The following is a 23,769-nucleotide window of genomic DNA, read 5'->3' as shown; positions in this document are numbered from 1 at the left end:
GAATTTGAAGAAAAGTTTATAGAAGAGCTCCTCTTATCAAGGTTTCAGGAGTGTTGAAAGGCACATTTCACCCATGTTCAATGACAGTTGAGTTCATGGACACACACAACACTCACATTTCATGGCAAGAAGATTGCATATAATGATGGTACATTGTGAAACATATATTCCAGACTTCAGTTAAACACTAAAGTGGTTAATTCTAAGTGTGTCATGTACATAATAAGAGCAGAACAGACAGATGCATCCAATCACTGTAATTTACAAGGCAGTAATTCAAGCCCCAAATATATCTGGAGGAAGGCGGTATAGATTAGGAGCAAAAGGAGGGGCAGTGAATTGACCAGAAGCCAGGAAGCTGCTGCCATTCGGAAAATAACAGCCAGCACCTGCTGCAAGTCAGACGGCTTTAACTTGGGTAAACTCATTTCATTCCATTTTAACAGCAAATGGCTGAGTTCGATTGGATGCTCTTGGGCCAGGAAGCAACCAAGAGCCGTGCTATGGCCGTGCCGCACCGACACAGCCGCCCTGCAGAACAGATAAGCGTGGCTGTTTGCTCAGTAGCGGGCAGAATAAAGTCCACCCATGCTTCCTCTCTCGCTGTTTAGCAAGCTGCTTCGTACTAATTACCTCTTCTCAATGAGCTCATGGTTAAGTTTCATGTTGCGATGACTAATAATTAATCAAATGCATTTGAAAATTAATTTGGCAGTTCTACGTCTGATTGGCATGCTAATCTCTTCTGTGCAGCAGCGATGTTATGAGAATAACCTCAGATATTCTGAGCTGCTAACCGAGGTGAATACATAAGGGTATTTATTATCTCATGTGGTAAAAAAATAAAACAGTGAGTGGAAATGAATGCATTCTCCAAGGCCTCTGGCTCTTGGGAGAGGCGTGATCTGCATTTTGCCTTCCCCTGTTAGGAATACACCATCAATATTATCATGTCCAATCAAAACAAATGGACAAGGAAAATGTAAATTTGAAAAATTCCCTCACAGTTGATTTATTTCTGTTTCACTGCTAGCAACTGCAGTAGATTTGATTCATTAATTACGGTACTAAAAGTAAAAATCATGAGGAGAACAACTTTTGTCTTTCCAGATGTCTTTGCCGCTTCTCTCCAAAAATAACACTCATCTGGTAAGAGGGAAGAAGAGGGAGTATGCAGCTTCCACTGGACATGTGTTCCCCACTAATTTCGAACCAGTAGTCCCTTTTTATAGGCAAACAGCCCTGCAGCAGCCACAGAGGTGAAACACATGGTTGAGCTAAGCAGACACAGCAGTCCTGGCACGGACGGCAGGTTCCTCTCCCAGAAGCTGGTGGTGAACGGTCGGGCTGGGACATCCTGCGAAAGAGAGGAGATGGTGCCACCACAGGGTCTCCTTCACCATCTGAGAGGGGACGTGGCAAACATTCTCTGCTAGGCTGCGAAAATCACACGTTTTTCCCGAGGTCCAGATCAGGTGGGGTGAAGGAAGGTCAGGGCTGTGAAATGCTTATTTTCTCTTGTCCACAGGACAGCAAAGGTGGAGTTACTTGTGACTGGAAGGAGGTTATACCTGGCTTAAAACCATGGCCTGGGACTGGGCAGAACTAGGCTAATTTCCTGCATTTTGCAGTCCTTCAGGTTTCAAGGTCCTTGTTCCTGGCTCTTGGCCATCCACCCCTCAGAGAGGGGTAACAATATTCCTCACATGATGAAAAAAATGCATACCATCAGCATGTGAGGCAACCAAAACCTTGCTGAAGCAAGGACAGCAGGGGTGCATGTCTGACCGGGTGAAAATGAGAAAGTCCAGCTTACCTTTGACTCTGGCTCTGGCATCCAAATTTCCGTTTTTGAGATCTTGCCCATACTGTGTAATATCTAAAAGAAAAAAAATATTTGTACCACATGAGAAAAAATTTAAACCCACACTACTTTCAGTTTTGGAAAAGCAGAGCAAGTCTAAGCAAGGTGACATTGATAAAAGGCATAACTATGACTAACTGAAAATGCTTTGTATCAGAAAATGTATAATGATTTCTCCGTTTATATCAGCAAAGAGAGAAGGCGGCGGCAGTTTCGGTAGTTTGTGTAAATATAGGACAGCAGGTGATCAAATGGCTATGTGGCTAACCTGTGTTTTAAGGAAAAAAGGGCAGTTTCACAGAGCCATTTGTAAAAAGTAGCACTTCACTCAGAAATCCATACAAACTATAGCTTCTCCAGATGTTTATTTTAATTCCCTACTGAGGACAAGTAAAAATTATTTTTCTCATGACAGTTTCAGAACAAGCAAGGTGAGGTTACCACCATGCACTCAGGACACAAAGCCTGTTAGGAGTGGTGCTGCTTGAATCACAAACTAGAAAGAGAAAAGATACAATTCTGGGGTTTTCAAAGCATACAATTATGAAGTTATCTCTTGGCTATTCAGGCCGTACAAAGCTCATAGAGATTTTTTCTTGAGAATAAACTGATTTTAACAATCATGAAGGTTCTCAGGGGCAAATGAATGCCTCCAGAAGAAAGAGCTGACCATCTTTCTACCTACTGCTCACAGGCGTGGAGAAAGAAATATTAGTTGACTTGAAACAGAGCAAGCAATTAAGATTATAAGGTGGATATCATGTTCTGTCAAATGGAAGCAAAGGGTGATTTTCCCTTAAATAATGGCTTTATGGCTCTGCCATACAGCAGTCATAACTGTAACGTACACCCTTTAATGCCTTTTTTCCCCTCCCTCCAGACCATTGTAAAGGGATTTCACTGTGACTGGGAACCCAGCCCAACGCATGTCATTCTGAGGAGATTTAGACAGTATCAGAGCCTCCCATTACAAATTCATAAAGGCGGGCTAACGGTACTCTCATGTAAAAGGAGAACCAGAGGGATAGATCAAAAATGAGAACAATGCTCAGATTTCCAGATTGCTGCACAGGAAATAGCTGCAAGCATTTGTAATGACTTAAATTACTTTTAAAGCATATAGTGATTAATTTGCTAGAAATTGTGGTATTATATCTAAGGGCAGCATCTGGTTGGAGGGTTTTTCCTCTAGACATGAGGTACATGGCATGAGCTTTGTTTTAAGTCTCCAGTGCAGCAACGCACTGTGTAATGTTCTGATTCAGGTGAGATTCTCAGCTTCACTTCATTCAATAACAAACTAAGTAAAGTTTAAAAATAAAAATGGCCTTGGTTCACATTCTTTCCTGGGATTCTTCCCCATCAATTCTAGGAGTCTCCACACAGTTACAGGGTTTGATGCACAAAATCAGCCCCTCCAAGCTGTACTCAATCCTTTTAACCTTTTAATAGAGATGTTGAAAACAAATCAACAGTCTGTACCTCTCTGGCTGCTCTCTCTCCTGCCTGTACAGCCCCCTCCATGTATCCACTCCATTGGGTAGCTGTCTCCGTGCCAGCAAAGTAGATTCTGTCAATGGGCTGGCGAATGATCCTTCAAAACAAATGGAGAATGTCAGATGACAAGTAACAGGAAGGCAATGATCCTTCTAAAAGCAATTTATGAGCTTTGATGGAGCACTCAACTTCAGCTCTCCAGAATTCCTGCAGATCTGGACTGGGGAGCATGGTGCAATAAGCTGTCCCCGCAGGACCACCTACTTGCTTCTGTACACAAAACTCAAGATCCGAGAGAGAGAAAATCTAAGACATAAATCAATGTGCCCAGTTTCTGTGCAAAATAATATCGGCCTTATTATAGTGTTGGGATAAAGGATAATCCCAACAGCCCTCAGAAATGCAGTGCAGCTGATAAGATTCATGTCTTCTGCATGGCAGCTTTGTTGTTTTCCTGCCATTACAATGGGATGTGAATGATGTTTTCGCAGTGATGGGTCACTAATACCAGCTTCTATTTGGAAGCTGGACACCCCTGGCTGCAAGTCCTGCCAAAAGGGGATGGCAGCTGAAGCTTTCACGGTGTTGCATTCAGACCATAGGGTCATATAAGCCAGTCCTTCAGCTGTGCAAAGCTGCACAAGCATCCCGGTCAACCCAGTCATAGGCCTTTTCCCATGGAAAGATGTTCTTGCTCTAAGGGCTCCCATCAAGCCGCAGATTAGGTTTCCCCTGTCTGCCTGATTCCAGTGTCCCTTGGTCAGAGGTCTCCCCATTGTCACCCAAATGTTCAGATAAATTACAGCAGCAGAGACCACACATGAGTTGACTTCTTCCCACATACATCTTGGCACAGAGGCTGCGTGTAACTTTGTGATGGACATGCTAAGGAGCTCATGCTGCGATGTGCTACATGGTTTGTCTGCTCTTTGGCTATGGATACAAGATTTGTCTGGTTGTTCCTATTATGTGCTGAACTGTGCTTTCCACATGCTTTTCAGTGATATACATAGTATTAATCAGTATTATCTAGCATGTTCCTTTAGGGAAACAGCAGTTCTGCGTGGGGAGGGCCTGGGAGGCTTTGTTAAGTGGGAGGAGAGAATGAGTTTTAATGTAAGAGTTTTGTGTCTTCCCCTTGTGGTGTGGCTTGATGGGCTTCACCAAAACCTGGTGCTCCACCTACACAGCCAGTGGAGGCTTCATCTGTCCAAGATATGTGCCCTCAAGGCCTTAAAAAACAGTAAAGGGAACTACTGTAAATACTACGTAGTGGTAAATGATGTAAGTAACTTACTGGGGAAAGGTTTCCTGTCTCTAGCAGGTCCCTTTGTGACTCTGTTTTATTTCCTTGAAAGTCACAAGAGAAACTCTGCTGTTACTAAAGCCAATAGCAAGATACTTGTTATCTGGGGAGTAGGGGAGCAGAAAGAGGGTTGGAGTTCTTCCAATATACTACATACTCTGTAAGTTTGTTGCATAAGCTATAACATGATACATGAGCTACGAAATGTCAATTAGAAAGCAAATAGCTCTCTGGTTTACCTTCCATAAGAATACATTACGCCTGGTGGGAAGTAGGATGTGTAACAACCCCCTGAATATTGCTCCATGCTCCAGTTCTTTTCTTCATAATGCACAGGCTGTAAGTATTAGCAAACAATAGAAAGTGAAATGGTGGCAGACAAACTGGAAATAAAAAACAAATTTCATTTGAAGAGGGAAAAATAGGCTAAGGATACCTGTCAAAGGAGTGCCATGTCATCTGGCTAATGCTATCCATCCACACAAAACAAATTTTGCACTTTTACAGAAGCACTAGCCTCCCACGGGGAAATGACAGCACAAATAAAACCATGTACTGCTTTCTCTTTTCTTATAAAGAGTGAGACTGGCAGCTCTTTTCTTCTTGTACTACATGCTGCTGCCCTCCCCTTGGGAGTACAAATTGTATGGCACAACATGCAACTTTAGGTATGTTGTAGGTACCAGGAATTTTGGTTTCATCCTCCACAACAAAGGAGCAACATTATGTGCAACAGAGGTGAAAACAGGCATTCATCTCTTACATGTAAAGCCTCTTCCATCCCCATTGCCCTGGCATATGCCTCACAAATCTTCTTCTTCCTATATGAAAATAAAATCAGAGTCAGAAAAAAAAAGAAAAAAAAGGTGGGAAAAGAACCTCTCAGCTATTGCTTTTCTTATAAAAAGATCACATTTATTGCAATACACTGGAAAGAAAGTTGGGTCTGGCTCTGTTTTCAAGTCTGATTTCAAGTTATTATTCTAACATACGTATTTCAAATGCTTATGTGACATCCAAAATGGACCCGGGGAATGGGAAATGAAAGTTGATTTTGGCAATGAGCTCTGAAAAAATAAATCTTTGTAAAGTTATTTTGGGATTCAGAGCCAATTCATTCTCATGTTCACTGGTGTAAGACCAGAAGAGAAGCAATATAAATCAATGAAATGCCTACAAATTTACTGTAGCTGAGAACAAAATATGAGCTGGAGAATACAACTCACATTCCTAAGCAAGACTCCTCTTTCACTTGCATGTTTACCAAAAATCACATTTAGAAATTACTGTTTGTTCATTTCACAGACTAGTGGGGAAACCATGCTGTTGTAAACACATAAATTTAAAAGTTTTATCACTCATACTCAATGTGAAGGACACCCAAAACTATGCATTTTGGTGCTCCCTCTATCCCTTGGGTGAAGCATCATTCAGTGGGGATGTAGTCTGGGAACGTCTTCGGAAAAATCTTCTCAGTTCACATAGAGACAAGGAGCTGATAAATCACAACATGGAGGAGTGGGTAGGACTTGGAAACACAGAAATATCCATAACTGGATGGATATTAGTATTAGTGTCTTTGGCCTGTTTATGCTAAAATCTCAATTTTTGTCTCAGTTTCCAGTATTAGTAGTTGCACTGAGTCTCTGTATACATGCATATACAGACATATCCACACACTTATTCCTGTGCGGAAGCATCTCAGAGAACTGACTTTTTTCTGAAATATTTAGTTTCTGAACTCTTACCTCTCCTCCTTACTGAGATGAGCCAGTTTAACAGCTTTTCTTGTAAGGATGAAACTGAAAAGAAAAATACAGCATACAAACGTCATGCAATGTCAGCACCTCAGCTGGTTCACAAGCTATTGCTTGAAATGACTCTAAGAAAACATGGGCAAAGCACTTTACTGGTGCATAATGGGCTTGACATTTTTTCGTCGTACCTCATCACTTAATAACTACAGGTCACATGGGTGAAAAGGCCAGTGCGGGGTGTCCTGGGGTGTTACTTAAAAGGGAGAACACACATTCCCAGGGGCTCAGACGCAGGGGACTGCTTGGCAGCTACCAGATGAGAAAGCTGTGGATTTCAAGTGTGTTCTCAAAGCTGCCAGCATTGGCCTCATTTTGCTCCATGGGAATGAACTCTCCATCCTCACTGACTCGGGAGAGCAAAGTTATACCCAAAGTGGGCAGAAAGATGACAATGTCCAGCAAACTAGCCTGCACTGCCTATCCTCTTATACCTAGTTCTTACCCAAAAGCCTGAGACCCTGACTTTTCTTGAGCTTTTGAAGTCTTGCAGACAGCTGGCCGTATCTGTGCCATATCACTGCTCATGTCATTTGGTGTTAGTAAGTGATGGGAGCTTGCTGCTCGGACAAGCACCGTACAGCGTCATGGACCAGTCCTGTAAGAACTGGGATTAATACTTATTCAGCTTGAAGGAAACAGATTTGGTGGTTAGCTCATCTGACCTTAGTGCTGATGCCTGGGGGATGAAGTATATTCCTGTACTCTTTTAGAAAGCTGCATAAATCCACAAGGAGAAAATAGGAAACTGCCATATAGGGTTTGGAGAAGGCTTATTGCTCTCAGGTCACAGAAATTTTTATGCCCTGAACATGCTCATAAACATGCACAGTTCAGCAGAAGTGGCAAGCTTTCCTTACCAGATACTTCAGGAGTAGTTGTCTGACATTTATATCGGCCTTTTTTTGGCAGTGTCATTTCAGATTACAGTGGAAACATTTGTAAAGATTGTTTGTTTATACTGGCTTAACCTGTTTTAAATCTAGTCAATGCTGTTCCATGTTTTCATATCTATTTGTACAAACTACAACTTTTTTAGATGGCAGTTTCTTCAGAATCCTGATTTTTTTCACTACACAGCTGCTGCTCCGCTCAACCGCCAGCTGATGTTTGTTGTCATGCCTCAGCTCAACAGGGAGAGGAGGCAAATGAGGATTTATTCAGACAACTCCATTTTCATTTTGGCCCAGGCACTAAATACAAGGCCCAACATAAGCTGAATACAGGCTCATAAAGCTAGGTAGGAAAGGGATTTATTTCTAAATCTACTCCACAGCAAAAAAACATTAAGTGAATGCTTAAAATTAACTACAGATGAATTCTGTAACTCCTCCCCAACTGTCTCCTTTGTATTGGGCTATTTGTAGCAGAAGCTTCACGTAAAAGCTTATACAGGATATAGAGGCACAAGAGGCTTGTCAGAAGTGCTCTCCTCCATCTACGAAGTCTGCAGGAGCAGGCACCACTGATGTAACCTGGTCATTTCATCTCTTCCTCCTCCTCCTATTCTGTACAAAAGGAAATACACATCTGTAAGTATGTGCTAGAAGCTCCTAACCCCATAATGGCAGGGAAAGATCCATCAGGTTTTGTGTCATCTAGGGTTATTCCAATTGGAGACTCTTCATCCTCAATAACAAAGGAACCGCAATAACCTAAGGGAGGAAAAGGAAACAAAATTATTGTCAGAAAAATTTGTTGAAGATCATTGTTTCTGATAGTAGTGAAGAAGTAAAATTATCCATAAAAGGAATTGTACAGTAATTCCTTCATCACCAATAATACCTACATGTTTGAATTATTTCTGGAACAGTCTCTCGCCTTTCTTCCCTGTGACTTTGGGAAATTTTGTACACAGAATTATAAAAGTCATATTAAAATTCCATTATTACTTAGCAAGGATATTCTGTGGATTGTTGCAAGTCCCCTTGGCTTTCTATATGGGGGGCAATAAACATTAAAAATAAATGGATTTAGCAGGAGCTATGATGGTCCATTCCATGAGTAACTTTGTTCAAAACAACAGCAGTGACAAAACCTAGTGTAATTACATCTGGTCACTGCAGGCTCAGATTTACACATTGTATTGATTTTGCTGACAATAAGACTGTCAGGAATGGTGTCCCATAACAGTAATGCAGCAGAAACATGGGCTGTTTAAACTAGTATCACATGAGTACCTGGTTCAGATGAACAGGCAAAAAATCCCACATAGATAACAATGTATAAACCTGTCCAAGTTTCTTTCTAATCCCGGTGGCTGTTTTATGCCCTGAAACACGCAAAATGGTGTTCTTTTAATTAAGAAATATTCTCATCCAGTACAACTCTCAGGATCGTTACATAGGAAGTGGAAACTAATCTGTTTGTACAAATAGTTCTGGAAATGGTATCAGTTAAAGCTGAGAAACACATGATGTTGCAGCACATGGAAAAATACCTTGACTTAAACAAAAAGCTAACCTATTTTTTCCAGTCCTCTGAGACACTGAGTCTGTAGAACAGAGGATTAAAAACAGAGGAAGGTCTTGCTTACATCTTAAGCTCTCCTTGTCATCTGCTGTAAATTCTCTTTGGCTGCCTTAACTCTGTCTCTGGCAGGGAGAAGCAGGGACCTGCTGCTGCAGGGTCACTGCTTCTGTGCATTGCGACTTTCAGCAGCAAACACTTCTCAAGGAAATCTCACTTGTTTCTCAGTTGGCCATCCTCAGCTAGCAACAATGAGGTTCAGGATCCTATTTGGGTCTGGACTCATCTTTCGGACAAGGCGTGCACTCAAGCTTGGAGGAAAAGCTCTCCTTTCTAAGGAGCTTTACCTTTCACTTTTGTGTGTGTTTGGTTTTGGGGTTTTGCACATTTAACGCCCCCCCCCCCATCCCACCCCGGCTTTGGATTTATCCTCTGATAGGCAGCAGAGCTTCAAAATTCGCATAGCGTGAAGTTCCCAAGTCCTTCACTTTCCCCACATACCCTTCCTCTCCCAGAAGGCTTCCCTGTAGTACATCATGCATTTTATGACACACCCCATAGGCAAACGCTGAATTAACTGGTTTCTTTTTGATGGCAGTTCTGGTTTGTAATGAATCTTTGTCATCAGGATTGGTGGGATAGCACTGATCACATATTTGCACTGAAATGTAAAACACAGTCAGTACAGACAACGTTCTGCCTCCCATTGAGCTCACCCTACAGAACACATTTGAAAGACACTCTTATTAGTTGTTAACAGCTTCCCCACAGCTGACTTTGCTACCTGGCTTTTGCACACAGACATTTCCAGATAACCAAAATAATTCTGCCATTTCAGAAAAAAAAAAAGCTGGGAAAAACATATTTTGTGGTTAGAGCATTCTTGATAGTTTGCTGGACACTATAGAATCAGAGTTGAAACTTGGCTGGAGATAGGTGAGGAAATGGGACAAAACAGATCTTACGGCATAGGTGAAACTGCCTTTTATCATTCCCAGGAAAATATGACCCACAGCTGTCCAAATTATAAGGTTTAAAAAAAAAAATCACTTTTGTGTATGTTTATGGGACACTACTTCAGGACAAGCAACACTGATGGTGATTTCAGCTTTCCTGAACATGCTCCATCCTTCTCACAGGTCCCGTGTCTGACTGGTGGGATAAAGAACACTCTGCTTTGGGTCGCAGGGGGACCTTATATCGCAAAAAACACTGCTGCTCTCAGGCATTCTCATGCTGGTGGGGCCGCTGAGTGCAGGAAGCTCATCTCCCGCAGCTTGGCTGCCACTCAGCCACAGTGAAGGGAGAAGCCAGTGGTTTAACTCCAGGGTTTAAAGATCCCTTGGGGAGGGAGTCCTCTCTCCAGGACATCCTTAGACCAGCTTCTCTGCCAAACAACCCCTTCTCTTTCTGCTGGCTTTCTCTAAATATCCTCCAAACACCGCCGTCAGTGAGATGAGGGTCCTGCACAAACCCCCATGGCAGGCTGGGCTCTGTGTGCAGAAGGGAGCTGCCACCCCGTGGGAGCCACTGCGGGTAATCATGTACTGATGGAGCATTTCACAGCACGACTGCACAGAGGCAAAATCTCACTAAAGGCATTTAAAATGTCTTTTTTGTTGTTCTGCAAACCACAAACTTAGACACGAACACAAATGTTATTTTTCTTTTCTTCGAAATGGTCTCAATGCAGAATTAAAATCTAAAAATACACAATCACAGAAAAAGTTGAGGTAGAAAAGGCAGAGTAATGGCAGAAAAAAACCTAGTAGAACACCAAGAAGAGACCCAGACATAAATAAACAGTAAAGCATGTTCCACAGAGTGTCAGCATAGTCTGAGAAATAAACACACACAAATGGGTACTTCCTGATTACATCTGGCTAAGAGCTACAGCAGATATATCCCCCCACTAAATGCGTACTCTACTTTTATTCTGATCAAATTACCTCATATAACTCATGGTTTAGAGTCTCCACAATGACATTATCACCTGTCTGATCAATACGGACCACAGGTCTCTCCAGTTTAACGCTGCCTTTGAGGCGTTGCATTATTTTCTCTGATATCTGACCAGAACCCCCTTTAAACTTCCTCTCCTAAAAAAACAAACAGAAAAGAAACACAAACAAAAAATCACCAGCATTAATCACAGTGACATTGAATATGACTTCTGCTCATAATAAAGAAACTCCAGGCCAAATCTGCAAATTCTAAGGGTCAGTAAAGAGGTTCAGACTTTCAGAAGAGTGAAGGCATAAACCTGAGCATCAGTGGGGATTGCTGCGTAAACCACTTTTGCAATGGCTTCCTCAATCATCTGGCTTAAAGCCTCTTGAAACCTAGAGAACAAACAAAGATAATGCATGTATTCTAGCTAGTATAAATATAACACTTCATTAAAAAGTGGTTTTGAGTATTTTATCCATCACTGTGCTACCCTCATGTGTGACAAAGACACTGACTTGCATCTCTACAGCAAAAGCCTGCACCAGTCCAGACGCAAGACAGGTCTGTAACTGGGTCTGGCCTCAAGTGCAGCAGGCAATGAGCTTTATCTGTCCCTGCGAGGACACAAAGACATTGCTGTCTGGAAAAAAGCACAATCTGTGACACATAGTTCCTTGCAATGTCTGTACAGAGGCTCAGGGGAAGCACTAACTCTCTTTTATCTACCAGCCACCAGTGTTATATCAAGCAGCTCAATTTTACATATAAGATGCTGGTACTGGCAGGGAGGAAAGGATTCACAGAGTTTTGTGCTGAAAGACTGAAATGGCTGTCTGAAGAATCTTGGGCTTCTTCAGAATCTTGGGATCTTAATTAATCTTGGGATTGATTTAATTTTTAATTCTTCCTGCAGTGTCAGTTGCTGACAAGGGACAGTAAATGTGGCTGAGAGGCTCCTGAGGAGGAAAGCTCTTGGGTCCTTCTCCTACCTCAGGGCAGCATTAGCTGTACTTACATCCTTCCTGACACGTAGTTGCCTGTTCTCACCCCAAAGGACAGATATTGATGGAGACTTCGCATCTCTCCAGGCAACCTCTCTTAATGTCACCCTATTCTGGTACACTTGGAAGAGTGTAGTACTGTCTTCACTTTTGTTGTGGTAGCTTAAGTCTGAAATGCTGTGTATGCTTTCTGAGGCTGTGTTAACTGAGGTAGGAGGCTAGTAAAGGGTGCCGACATACCACATCCAAATTACTTTGACAGCCCCCTCTCCCCTTTTCTGAAACTTCATCCAGAATAATCACATGAAAACCATGATGTTCTGCAGGCAACCAGGCACCTGCCATGACCAAGGTGAGAAACAGCCTCAAGTAACTCATAAAACATGCTGTCATGTAAGCTGTCCAAAGAAATAAGGGCCTTTTGCTATCTACTTCCAACTCTACTTATTAGAGGCTCCAACACCAAAAAAACATATTTCACTCTGAAGTACACTTGCTTTCAACTCTTGAAAACATTCAAATGTGCTAAGTAACCCACAGAAAACACACTGGCAAAAAAGTGAAAAAACAGCAACAAAAGGGCTGTGCTGAAGTGAATGCGGAAAAAAAAATGATTAAATTGTCCCAATTTATCCCAAAGCCTAGCCAATAAAATTCTTCAATGTACAGAGTCAGCCAAGAGGGCTGTTCCACCCCATGAAAACATGATTGTCTCTGGTGTCACATGGACTTGGTGTTTCATCCTCTTTTCATTAATTGCAGAGCTTTGACAGGTACAACCTTTCACTTGCTCCTTATGGTTTCAAGAAAGGAGGAAGAACATTTTGTACCTGGCCCCCATTGGTGACAGAGAAAATCCTGGATGTGCCCCCACACTGCCTCACATACCACAGGAACCAGAGAGCGGAGACTTCATGAGGCTCAGACGTGACGTTGACATTCACGAAGAAGGTGGCAAATTCTTTAGCAGCTCTGCATGAGACACAGGAGCAGAAATAGGCAGTGAGTAAATGTGACTTCCTGACTGCTTTCAGGATTTTCTTTGTTAGTCTTGACAAGGGTTGCTTTCCCGAAGTCAGAAAAGCCAAGATGATTTGTAAGTGTCTCATTTTTCAGTCTGTAGAGAGACTGTTTCAACGGCTTTATATCAGCACCTCCCTCCCTCCCAAAACATTTACCCATTCGGTTTGAAATCCCACTGATTTCACCTTAGTCATTTGTTTAAACAGTTTCCCAGCTGCTATTCCTTTCATCAGAACAAATATTTTTCTCAACAGGAGAATGCATTTAGTAACCAGTTAGTGAAACTCTTCTGCACTTCTCCTCCACGGGGAGCTCATCGGACGCATCATTTCCAAGGTCTGATGGGTGCCGAGGAACTCAACTAGCCACGCAGCCAAGACATTCCCTGTCTCCCATGTAACACTGCTGCCTAGATCTTTTGTGAAACCAAGAATCACACATGGTAAACAACCCAGAGAAACCAAATTGGCAATCACTGGCACAAATATAAGGAGAGGGTCAGCTGCCTACCACAATTAGTCCTCTGAACATAAACAGAATTACAGCAGCAGGAAATGAGGACCTGGTTATTTACATTTATTTCATTTGTGCCTACAGATTGCTAAGAGAATTGAGATTATTTTGCAAAGAAGGTGAAAGTTCTTTGACTTGGATGAGGTTCCATAAAACAGCAGGAATTTATAATCACCTGCTAAAGGAAGGAACTGTGCAAGTTATCTGGGCCAAAACATGTAACTTATAAAGTTTTATAACCTCACTTCCCTGGGTATGAAGTCCTGCCACCTCTATTTCATTAGCCAGGATATGAAAACATCCTGCATGCAAGAACCCTCTGCCACAGTCCTGGAAGCACCAAGACACTAAACAGTTGTAGCAGGTTCAGACCTGACAAATCTGAAGAGAGTCTCCAGGATCAGCAGGTGCTGATCTCTGACACATGACGAACAAATCTTCTTTTATAATCTTGACCCAAGTCATACAGAAAATGTAGAAGAGCTTTTCTGTTTAGGGCAGTACAGTTTTAAACTGTGTGTGTGCAAAAGTCTGGGCTGGCTTAAAGCTCTAAAATGGCTTTTTACTGAGCTTTTGTGTGTGTTTCAACTGAGTACATCCATTAAAACTGGAGTGCCACAAAACCACTGGCAGTAGAAGCAGTCTTGCAGAGAGCGTGTTACAGGAGAGATTGCTATAAACCCAGTTCCGCTTATACTCCACTGGCTTCCTGACTAAAAGGAACAGTAAAAACTAGAAGAGGAACAGCCACTGCACCTGTAACAGAAAGGGTAGTTCAAAGTAACTGAGTTTGGAGGCAAATGGCTCATAAAATTAATTGTAAAGAAAACTGCAATGCCACAGAGAGCCAGAGAAAGGCCAAATGGCTGTACCTTGTTTCACATGGAGCTGGAGCAAGATTGAAGCCAGCAAAATAAATTTAAAATTGAAAGCTTTGGTCAGAAAGCTGCAGACACAGTGCTAAACCACAGTCAGAATGAAAGGGCAATTAGAGCACAGCCACAGAAATAAAAGGTGCTGACTACAAGGGAGGAGAGCGCTACAATATTCTGCACAAGGGCTGGCCCAGCAAGCAGGGACACAAGTGCTCATATGAGCACACTTCTCTTTGCCTTTTAAAGATAATTAATTGAAAAAGGAAAGGCAGAAAAAGAGTATTTTCACTTGTCATCACCTCATTATTTAACATTGTTCCTTTTTTTTATTCATACAATGTGGTGCCTCATAGACATATAAAACACATCACCTATTTTCTAGGTGATACAACACCTTGGGCCATCTTCCTACCAGCTAGGGTTGATGCTCTATTGGACCTGTTACTAACAAACAAGACCTGTCAGATGATGGAGAGGTGAGGGCAGCCTTGGCTGCAGTGACCATGAGACTGTGGAGTTCAGGATCCTGAGAGGAGTAAGATAAACAGCAGAATTGCAACCTTGCATTTTGGAAGACCAGATTTTATACCCTCCTTAACGACTTGCTTGGCAGGTTTCTGTGGGAAATTACCCTGTAGGACAAAGAGGCCCAGGAGAACTGGCTGGCATTCAAGGACAGCTCCTGGGAGGTGCAGTGCACTGCAATGGAGAACTGGCTGGCATTCAAGGACAGCCCCTGGGAGGTGCAGTGCACTGCAATGGGAAGAGCTGAGCAAGTGCAGCGACAAGCTTGCTGGGATGAATACAGAGCTCCTGATCAGGCTCAGGCACAAACCAGCCAGGGAGGTGAAAGGCAACACGAAAGGTTACTTGGGCTGCCTGCTTTCCCTCCGAGGGTTTTGGAGGCCCAGCAGGCAATGCTGCTGCAAACAAGAAGCAGCACTTGAACTTCTCCACAGTTTCCAGAGCAAAAGGCTGCGCACTGCCCACTCCTTGGGTCTCTCCCTGCCATCATCCACTGAGTGACTGTTGAGAAGCAGCTGCTCTCTGGCAGGGGCTGCTGCTCTTGGTGTGTCAGCAGCGACAGCATGCTCCATAGAATCGCAGAATATAATCATAGAATCATTTCGGTTGGATGAGACCCTCAAGATCACTGAGTCCAACCATTAACCTAACACTGGCACTAAACCATGTCTCTAAGAACGTCATCTATACATCTTTTAAACACCTCCAGGGATGGCGACTCAACTACTTCCCTGGGCAGCCTGTGCCAATGCTTGACAGCCTCTTTGGTGAAGAAATTTTTCCTAATATCCAATCTAAACCTCCCCTGGTACAACTTGGGGCCATTGCCTCTTGTCCTATCCATGATACAGGTGATGCAACTCATGCAGTACAGACAGACTCATATGATAACTGCACTGGAGAGGACACAGACAAGAGTCAGAGGACATCACTCCTCAGCTCCTAGCCTACTGTGTGGCTGGGGAAGCCCCCTTACTTCCTCCTGCCTCCATTTCTGTGCCTGCAAGTGACCTTTATTGATACCTACAAAGCGGAGTTTTATTTACATGTTGCTCTTCCTAAAGACAAAGGCATGCGTTCTCCAACTGAGGGAAATTAATGCATGGTGAGATGAGCACATGCTGTCACTCTGGAGTGCATGGGCCTGCTGAGGCAACCCCCAGGGTTCCACAGTGCCTTTAATCCCCCCCTGCTAGCCAGCCAAAGCTCTGTGTACCACATTATACTCCAAAGGTCCTCACCCGCTGCCTGACAACAGCTCATCACAAAGACCAGACTCATCTCAAACACCTCCTGCTCTCTCACTGCCTTTACTCAGCTGTACCCCAGAATTTGCCAGGGAGCCACTGTAATTCCACAGCTGGATTTCAAAGTGAATAAAGAGTTATGTACTTGGTCCAGCAAATCTTATTTATCAGCTCTTTCATGGTCATTTTGTCCCATTCTTCAGCATGTGGAGCATCCCATGGTGCATCGAGGGGAATCTGGAGACAGAAGCAAAATATTCAATAAATTATTCAGTACTACATCATTGCCTGGTCAATACTAGTTAGTTGCACAGAAATAATTGTTATGTTAGCCAGGAGTTGCTTTTGTCCCCTGCACAAGACTGTAAATTTGGAACAAATTCACTAAATGGAATAGTTTCTATTCACACACGAGGAATGAATTGTAGCATGACCACCAAATCAGGCTTTGTCTGATCAACGAACTATATCCTGATGTTGGGACTCATCTGGCCTTCAGCTGTCCAGAAGTGAGGTGTCTATTCTAATGTAGTCGTCTTGGTGTCCTCCAACAGTTGAAGGAAAAAGTCTCCAGTCAGAGATTCAGTCAGTTCCAAGATGGGTATCGGAAGGCCCCTATGACTTTCTGTTAACTACAGAGGGAGCAAAAATACCTAGATACTATAAAACATTTTTTAGACAGTTAAATTCATAATAATAAACCATTGCATGTAAATACCATGACATGAGGACACTATCAGGTATTTGAATCTTTAAAAAATATGTATTATTTGACAAAAAAAGTGTAGTATCATGCACAAATTTGGTTCTGTAAAACCATATAAACTCAATGAACTTCGCAGGAATATAGTTAGTTATGACTGAAGGGTATTGTAAGGTAGGGTCCCTAGTCTGTAGCCAAATTATAAGGCAACTGATAAATATCTGAAAGAGAGGATGATGCTCCAGGGGCTACTTTTTGCACACAGGAAGATCTGCAGTTGTCCTGCTTGAACTTTGAAGGCACTTATTGTTTAAGAATTTTAGAAATAAAATTACTATGAAGCCAAACTGGAGCCCAACTTAGGCAGCTACAAAAAATATTCATCCTTACTCAAAAAGACTGCCACAGGGGAAGGGGAAAAACCCTTCTCAACTCATGGAATGGTTTGCCCTGGCATGAGAAAACACATACACTGAGGTTAAACTTCATTTTTTTCAGATATCTTAGATGCCTCCAGGTCTTTCTGTATCCGCTCATAGAATCATAGAATAGTTTGCGTTAGAAGGGACCATTAAAGGTCATCTAGTCCAACCCCTTCTTGGTAAGGAAGACCTGTTATTCCTGATAGTTCCCATGCAACATAGATATATTTCCTGGTGGATTTATATATATATATATATATATATATATATATATATATGTATGTATGTATGTATGTATATATATTAAAGAAGTAATAAAAAAGCCTAGCAGAAACAAATCAAAACAAAACCAGATTTACTCATGGTGACAAGAGCATTGTAGGAAACATATGCAATTTTCACAGCCTACCTCTTCTCCCAGCTTGTCCATGGTCCTCCACAAGTTATTGAAATCCAGATAAACTAAGGGATTCCATGTTGAAGGGGAAATACCTGTGAAATAGCGTGACTTTCCCTAAAATACACACAAGAACATAAGCAACTGAAACACAATGGAGCATACCCTTCATTACTCAAGAACAAAAAATTCTCAGTCATCTCATGATTGACCTTTTGCCCCAAAAGATCTAGTGGTTCAGGGTTTTTTTCCCTTTTTTTTTTTTTTTTCTTTTCTCCCTGCATATGCATGTAAGCAACGAAATGCATGAAGCTAAGTGTGAGTGCCAAAAAACAGTTGGGCTGACAATAAAAAGGGCAATAAGATTTTTTTTTATTCTGAGGGGATGGGGAGGGGTACATTTGTTCTGAGGAGGCTGTCAAATTTTGGGCTAAGGAGATTCACGCAATGGCCAAGGAGGTAATATTGCTTGTTCCTAAGCATTCTTTATTATATTCTTCATTATTACATATTAATGAATCTAATGTTTGCCTGCCTGCTGAAATGTGCATCCTAAAATTGCATGGGTCTAAAATTGAATGCATTTTAAACTTTTAAACTACCTAAGCACCTTTAAGGTACACCTCACCTATATAAAGCAAACATACCTGTTTATTATGCCAAGCATCTTGGGAGAAGCCTAGCCTAAAAAAAAAATAAAATTGCCAAAAAGAAAGTTTTGGGCTGCAGGATGAAAAACTTCATACACTTGCAAAATGGTATCAGTACTTACAATGTGTATGACACATAGCTGCAACACGAATACAGACTGTTTCAGATAATCCTGTGATATAATGATAAGTGAAACAATCTAACAGCAGCTGGTTCTTTGTGATAACTTTAATCTGAAAGAGAGTTGGAAGGTCAGGAAATACTTTCTCTTATTAAATTGCTTTGAACCTTACCCCATGCAAGCCAATGATAAATTTCTCCTCAGACACCTTTAAGGTTTGCTCTTTCAGGTGTGCCAAAAGTTGGCATGAGGTTATATGGCAGGACGCAGTGAATATGCTGGACCACGGCAGGTAGGAGCTGTGGTGCTAAGTTGTGTGCAATGTGCTTTTCAGGGCAATGAATACTGTGCCAGCCCATTGCACCTGGCAGGGGGGAGTAACAGACCAAGCGATAGGCTGCAGTGCCACAGATGTGTGAGATGGTGACCCAGGGACAGGGGGACACAAAGGAGAAGCTAAATGCCCCTTCCCCACAGGTGGTGAGAGAGAATTTTTTGGTCTTCCTCACTGATAATTGTGTATGTGCATGCAAATACATATGAATTTTCTGATATTCTTCAGAACATTTTTTCTGCAAAGTTCATAATGAAAATAAAAGGTGCAGGGTGAAACTCTGAGACCATATGGAGCTTTCAGATTTGGCAAAAGCAGTAAAATAGCTAAACTCTGACATTTTGTTCAACTTTCATCATCCCCAGGCCAGGTACAATGGAGGAGAGAAGAGTACAGGGGTAAATCTTGCTATGGCAAACACCGCTTGCTCCCTCACTCCCCAGAGGATGGCTGCAGTGGTGCCCCAGCTCTGGTGTCCATCTAGGCCCATGGCCCACTCTATGCTCTACCCCCTCACCATCTTCAGTGGGGGCGACAGCAAACACACTCTCCTGTTCAGTCTGGACACAGTAACCTTTACTCTGGGCCCAGTGAGGCACAAGGTTGCGATCTCAGCACTTAGTTCAGCTTGAGATTCAAGTGCTTAAAGTTTGTGGTTTGTTTGTTTGTTTTTTAATTTCCAACAAATGTTGAGTTTTCAAGTCACCAGGATGAGTATGGAGCTCATAGATTACCTCCAGATTTCTGATTATATAATCTTAATATTGTGTACCACATACTATTTTTTCTCTCTTTTATGCCCATTTCTTTATGGTTTAGAGAGTTGTGTTGGAGGAAGGTGGGCAAGGGATGCTGCTCCACCCTTCTCCAGGTGCACGTGTGGATGCAAAACACACTTCTGCCGTGGCAAGAACAGAGAAAGTGCTCCTATGAACTACCAGCAAGGGAATCCTCTGTATGACACTGCCTCTTTCTTTTCCTTGAACACAATTTCTCACTGCCAGTTTGGAGTACTGTGTGTTCAGCCACAGAAAAGAGGACCAAAAAACACATGCAAAGAGATATACTGCATGCTACAGCTTTTACTGTTATAAACCAACACTGTATCAAACAAGGAAACCCTGATACAAAGCAGTAATATATTGCCAATCATTCTCGTTTTATTGCACATTTTGCTGTTTCAAAAAGATAATAAAATATTGCTCTTTCAAAGTTCATTAACTGCTAGACTTTTTACTCTGATCGGGAATGCAGGTGCCATCATTGTGTCTCCCTTGATGTACTTCAACACCAATAATCCTGCCCTTAAGCAGAGATAAGATGCAACGCTGTCGGGCCACCCAACAACAGGTGAAAATAAGTTATTACCGCAGTTCTGTCATGTTGATATTGCAAGGGGACCAAGGGAAAAGAGCTCACTGTTTGGTGAGAGCTCTTTTCACACAGCTTTTTGATAGTGACTGTGCTTGTACTGAGTGGTATAACTTGCAAACACCTCTCCTATCATAGGCTTAATTAAAAAAACCCCAAACACTTCTTTAAAGAGAAAGTAAAAAAAGTAACTTCTTCTAAGGCTCCCTCCTCTTGTTTTCAGCCAAACCCATTCCTTATACTGCTGGAAACAATAGCCAAAGAAAAGTCTCAGTACCTCTGCGATAAGGTTTGCGTCAAACAGCTTTTCCAGCTCCCAGCGTTAACTCTACTGTGTTCAACAGCTACAGGCTGAGAAACTCCCAGGCAACAAGAAGTAGTGAACTGAAACTGACCAACTAAGTATTGGGCAATTGGTGAGAGACCTTGCCCATTGCCTGGCTACCTAAAATCTTCCTCCAACTTTTCCACCTCTATACTAACTGTAGGCCACCAGGACCACAAACTGCTGAGAAATGATCAAGAAATCTTACAACCTCAGCCACTGGTATGACATGTATCACCCTGGATATTCACTTCTCTGCTATTTTAAATAAGAACTAGCGTTTCATTACTGATTTGAAAATATTATCCCCACATCTTGGGTCAATAGCATAGCCCAGGAAGATCAATGGGAAAACATATTTTATCCTCTGAGAACTATGAAATGCCAACCAATAATTAACAGCCTAAAATTGCGTTACTCGTTGCTCTCTTCTGCATTCAAAACACCATAGCTTCAGTAAGCCTGGAGACCAAGGGCAGGAAAAGCTGGAAAACTACAAAAGTGCTAACAGACCTGGAAGAGGCCAAGATTGAATTCAGAGAGCCTGAAATAGTTCACGGGTGCACTAACTCCTTGTGCAGGGGGGATAGACCTAAGAGGTGGGAGCTGATCAGAGGAAAGCCCAATTCCAACAAATTCCAGGAGAGAAATTCCCATTGTCCATCAGAGAGCACGAGCCAACCAACCTTAGCCACATCAGTTTTACAACTCACAAGTATTTCTGCAGGGAATAAATCTAGCCCAAATGACCTGGGGCTGGTAAGTTATTCATGTGTTTTTAATATTGTCTCCCTACTAAGCAGAGGAGCTCTGGCAGCATGTTTGACAGAGGAGCTAACTGTAGGCAGGCCAAGTCTTGCAATATTGCATTTTTAAACAAGTTTATACTGTTCTGGATATATTATTCTGAGAACTACTGTTTTCTTAACCGAAAGGCAAATAACCCACTGGCTTTGCTCCCATGCTAACACAAGGCTGCTTGACTGACCCACAGAGTTTATCTAACTTTTTTTTCATTTCCTGGTGTGTCGAACGCTTTGCTGCAGACCTCAGATTTGAGTCCTGCTGCCTGCCTGAATTAGTTACCCCACATCAATCCAAAGGAAACAATATCCCCAAGCACTGTAGTTCAGTGGTTGGAAAGAAGGCAGGAGACAGAGACATGCTCTACAAGGTCTGTCTTTTCCCTGCTCAGGGCTATGCTGTGGCTTATAGCCATAACTATAGGAATTAAGCCCAAACTGCCCCAGCTGTGAAACCACCCTCAGTTTCAATTTGTGCAAGAGGAGCAGACAATTTTCCCAGCCTTGTGCTGAGGACAAGCAACACATCAGGATGCATGGGAGGAGCATCCCTCAAGCTCCAGAGTAGGGATTACATTGCCCTTGGGCTGGGCACAGGACACACAGCGAGAGCAGCTGCTCCCTGCAGTGTGAGCGCTCTAATGGGTATCCTTTGCTGCCCAGGACCTTCTCAAACAGGTCCAGCCTCGAGAGCATTGCAGTGCTTTGGACTGCCTGTGATTCCTATGTCTGAACTGCACATTTGTGGAGACCTGCACAGGCTTAGTCACAGACTTCCCTGATGCACCCTAGTCTCTTAATCTTAAACCTAAAGAACGGAAAGAAAAGACTAGATGGCCAATGTGAAGCATTGCATAGAAATGCTCATCTTTTGTCAAGTGTTACCTTACTCTGAAAATCATAAGCAAACAAATAAGGAAAATTGGTCCTTATTTACAAATCTTATGTATATTGAAGCTGGGTGTTGCTGATAGATATGAGAGGACTGCAGTTATGTGAGACAGTTAATACCACACCAAGACCCTCATGCCTTTACTTTCTAGGGTCTTCTACTAAAGAGAAGCTGAAAATAGAGCACAGCATGACCATCAAGGACCTCTGTAAAAATAAAAAGCTACCTGGCTCTTCTGGGCAGGAAGAACTCCAGCACATCTGCCTTTTCTTAGTTCTAAAGCATTCTTGGTGAATGTCCTGGTTTTGTTAAAAACAAGTTTCTCTTTTAGTGAACTTCCCTGTCAGCTAAAGTCTTCTTACTAACTGCTTTCCTGAAAGCTAGATAAATGTTTTGGAAGACATAGCAATGGTATGCAAGGTCGCTGGACTGATAAGGATGGATGTACATCCTGCGAGAGGGGCAATGAGAAGTAGTGAACTGAAACTGACCAACTAAGTATTCCATTCCATTCATGTGATACTTCATATAAAAGTGGGAGATCACGAGGATCTCATCCCTTTTCCTTATGGCCGACATTAGGAGAGGACCTTGCAAGTCGTCCCTGCGAACTGAGGCCTAGTGAGAGACTGAATCCAGTTCCGGCTGGCTGCAGAGTCCAGTCCAGGACTTCGGGTGCTGGCCATACATCTGCTGGAGCAGTTGCCAGGACTTTCAAGATTGGTTTTGTATATTTTGTATTATTTTCTCTATTTTTACTAGTAGCATTAGTAAAACATTTTTAATTTTTCCAGCTCTCTTCTCTCAGTCCTTCTTTCCCTCCTGATCGCCTGTCCTCAGTGGGAAGAGGGGAGAGGGAGGGGCTAGAGAGGGAGAGGAGGTTAACAATACATCTGTCACGGTTTTATTGTCACCCCGCAATCAAAACCTCGACAGTGAATTATGGGACAGTAGCCGTGGAGCAATTCGGCTGGAAAGAAAGTCTGGGGCTTGTAACAAAATGTACAGTTTGAAGTTACAGATTTATGATAACAGGATACAAACAGATTCCTGATTGACATCAAAGCAGTCCACATTACCATGCTAACTGACGTGAAAGAATGAGCAAGCAAAAAAAAAAAAAAAGATAAACAATAGTTACATATTTGGATTTTTCAAATAAACTGTAACTATAAAGGAAACCTGCCCACATGAAACAATTCGCAGTACATGGAATTTTTCCACACGCACATGGGAAAAATTCTTTTCAGAGCAAAGAAATTCATGAAATCCCTTCAGGGATTTCCACTTTCCCTTGGCTGCTTCCACTGCTAGGATAAGCCATTTCTCCACTTTGACCTAACTCAATCCAAGCAGTATCCTGACAGTCTTCAGAAACAGCTAAACTGAATCAATTAGTATGGTAAACAAGAGACCAAAAATCTCTTAATCTGAGGATGGTGGAGATTATATACAGTCGAATGTCTGTCACAACAAAATCTAAAGCCATGTTTAGTCATTCCTCAAAACACTCTCCCTCTCACTTTTGAGAAAACTGCACAGCATTGCAGATTTTGGGGAAATGCTGTTGGGAAGAGACCTTCCTCTCTGGCCCCAGGTACATGATCCCCAGCAGACATCAACTGACAGAAATAGCAGATGAAGAGGCAGGGAGAAAAGTTTTAGT

General features: G+C 42.4%; 1 protein-coding gene across 2 annotated transcripts in view; it reads right to left on the bottom strand.

The window, feature by feature from the left end:
* Positions 1 to 23,769, bottom strand: part of LOC309439827 (amine oxidase [flavin-containing] A-like) — a 41,718-nt gene continuing 17,949 nt past the window's right edge. Inside the window, exons 4-16 of one of the 2 annotated variants that reach the window (XM_082052924.1) lie at positions 18,254 to 18,290; positions 17,619 to 17,723; positions 16,230 to 16,321; positions 12,732 to 12,873; positions 10,900 to 11,049; positions 9,452 to 9,611; positions 8,040 to 8,136; positions 6,416 to 6,469; positions 5,431 to 5,488; positions 4,907 to 5,004; positions 3,347 to 3,458; positions 1,817 to 1,879; positions 1 to 1,357 (exon numbers count right to left, since the gene is read on the bottom strand). In XM_082052924.1, the coding sequence (XP_081909050.1) occupies positions 1,202 to 1,357; positions 1,817 to 1,879; positions 3,347 to 3,458; positions 4,907 to 5,004; positions 5,431 to 5,488; positions 6,416 to 6,469; positions 8,040 to 8,136; positions 9,452 to 9,611; positions 10,900 to 11,049; positions 12,732 to 12,873; positions 16,230 to 16,321; positions 17,619 to 17,723; positions 18,254 to 18,290 (1,324 nt within the window). In that variant the 3' untranslated portion in view covers positions 1 to 1,201. The remainder of the gene's footprint in view (positions 1,358 to 1,816; positions 1,880 to 3,346; positions 3,459 to 4,906; positions 5,005 to 5,430; positions 5,489 to 6,415; positions 6,470 to 8,039; positions 8,137 to 9,451; positions 9,612 to 10,899; positions 11,050 to 12,731; positions 12,874 to 16,229; positions 16,322 to 17,618; positions 17,724 to 18,253; positions 18,291 to 23,769) is intronic. The other variant, XM_082052923.1, reaches the window with a different exon arrangement.

Source organism: Streptopelia decaocto, assembly GCF_964273445.1.
Source record: "Streptopelia decaocto genome assembly, chromosome: 1".
Taxonomy (NCBI): domain Eukaryota; kingdom Metazoa; phylum Chordata; class Aves; order Columbiformes; family Columbidae; genus Streptopelia; species Streptopelia decaocto.
The sequence above is the reverse complement of the archived record's forward strand: the minus strand, read 5'-3'. Positions and strand labels throughout refer to the sequence as shown.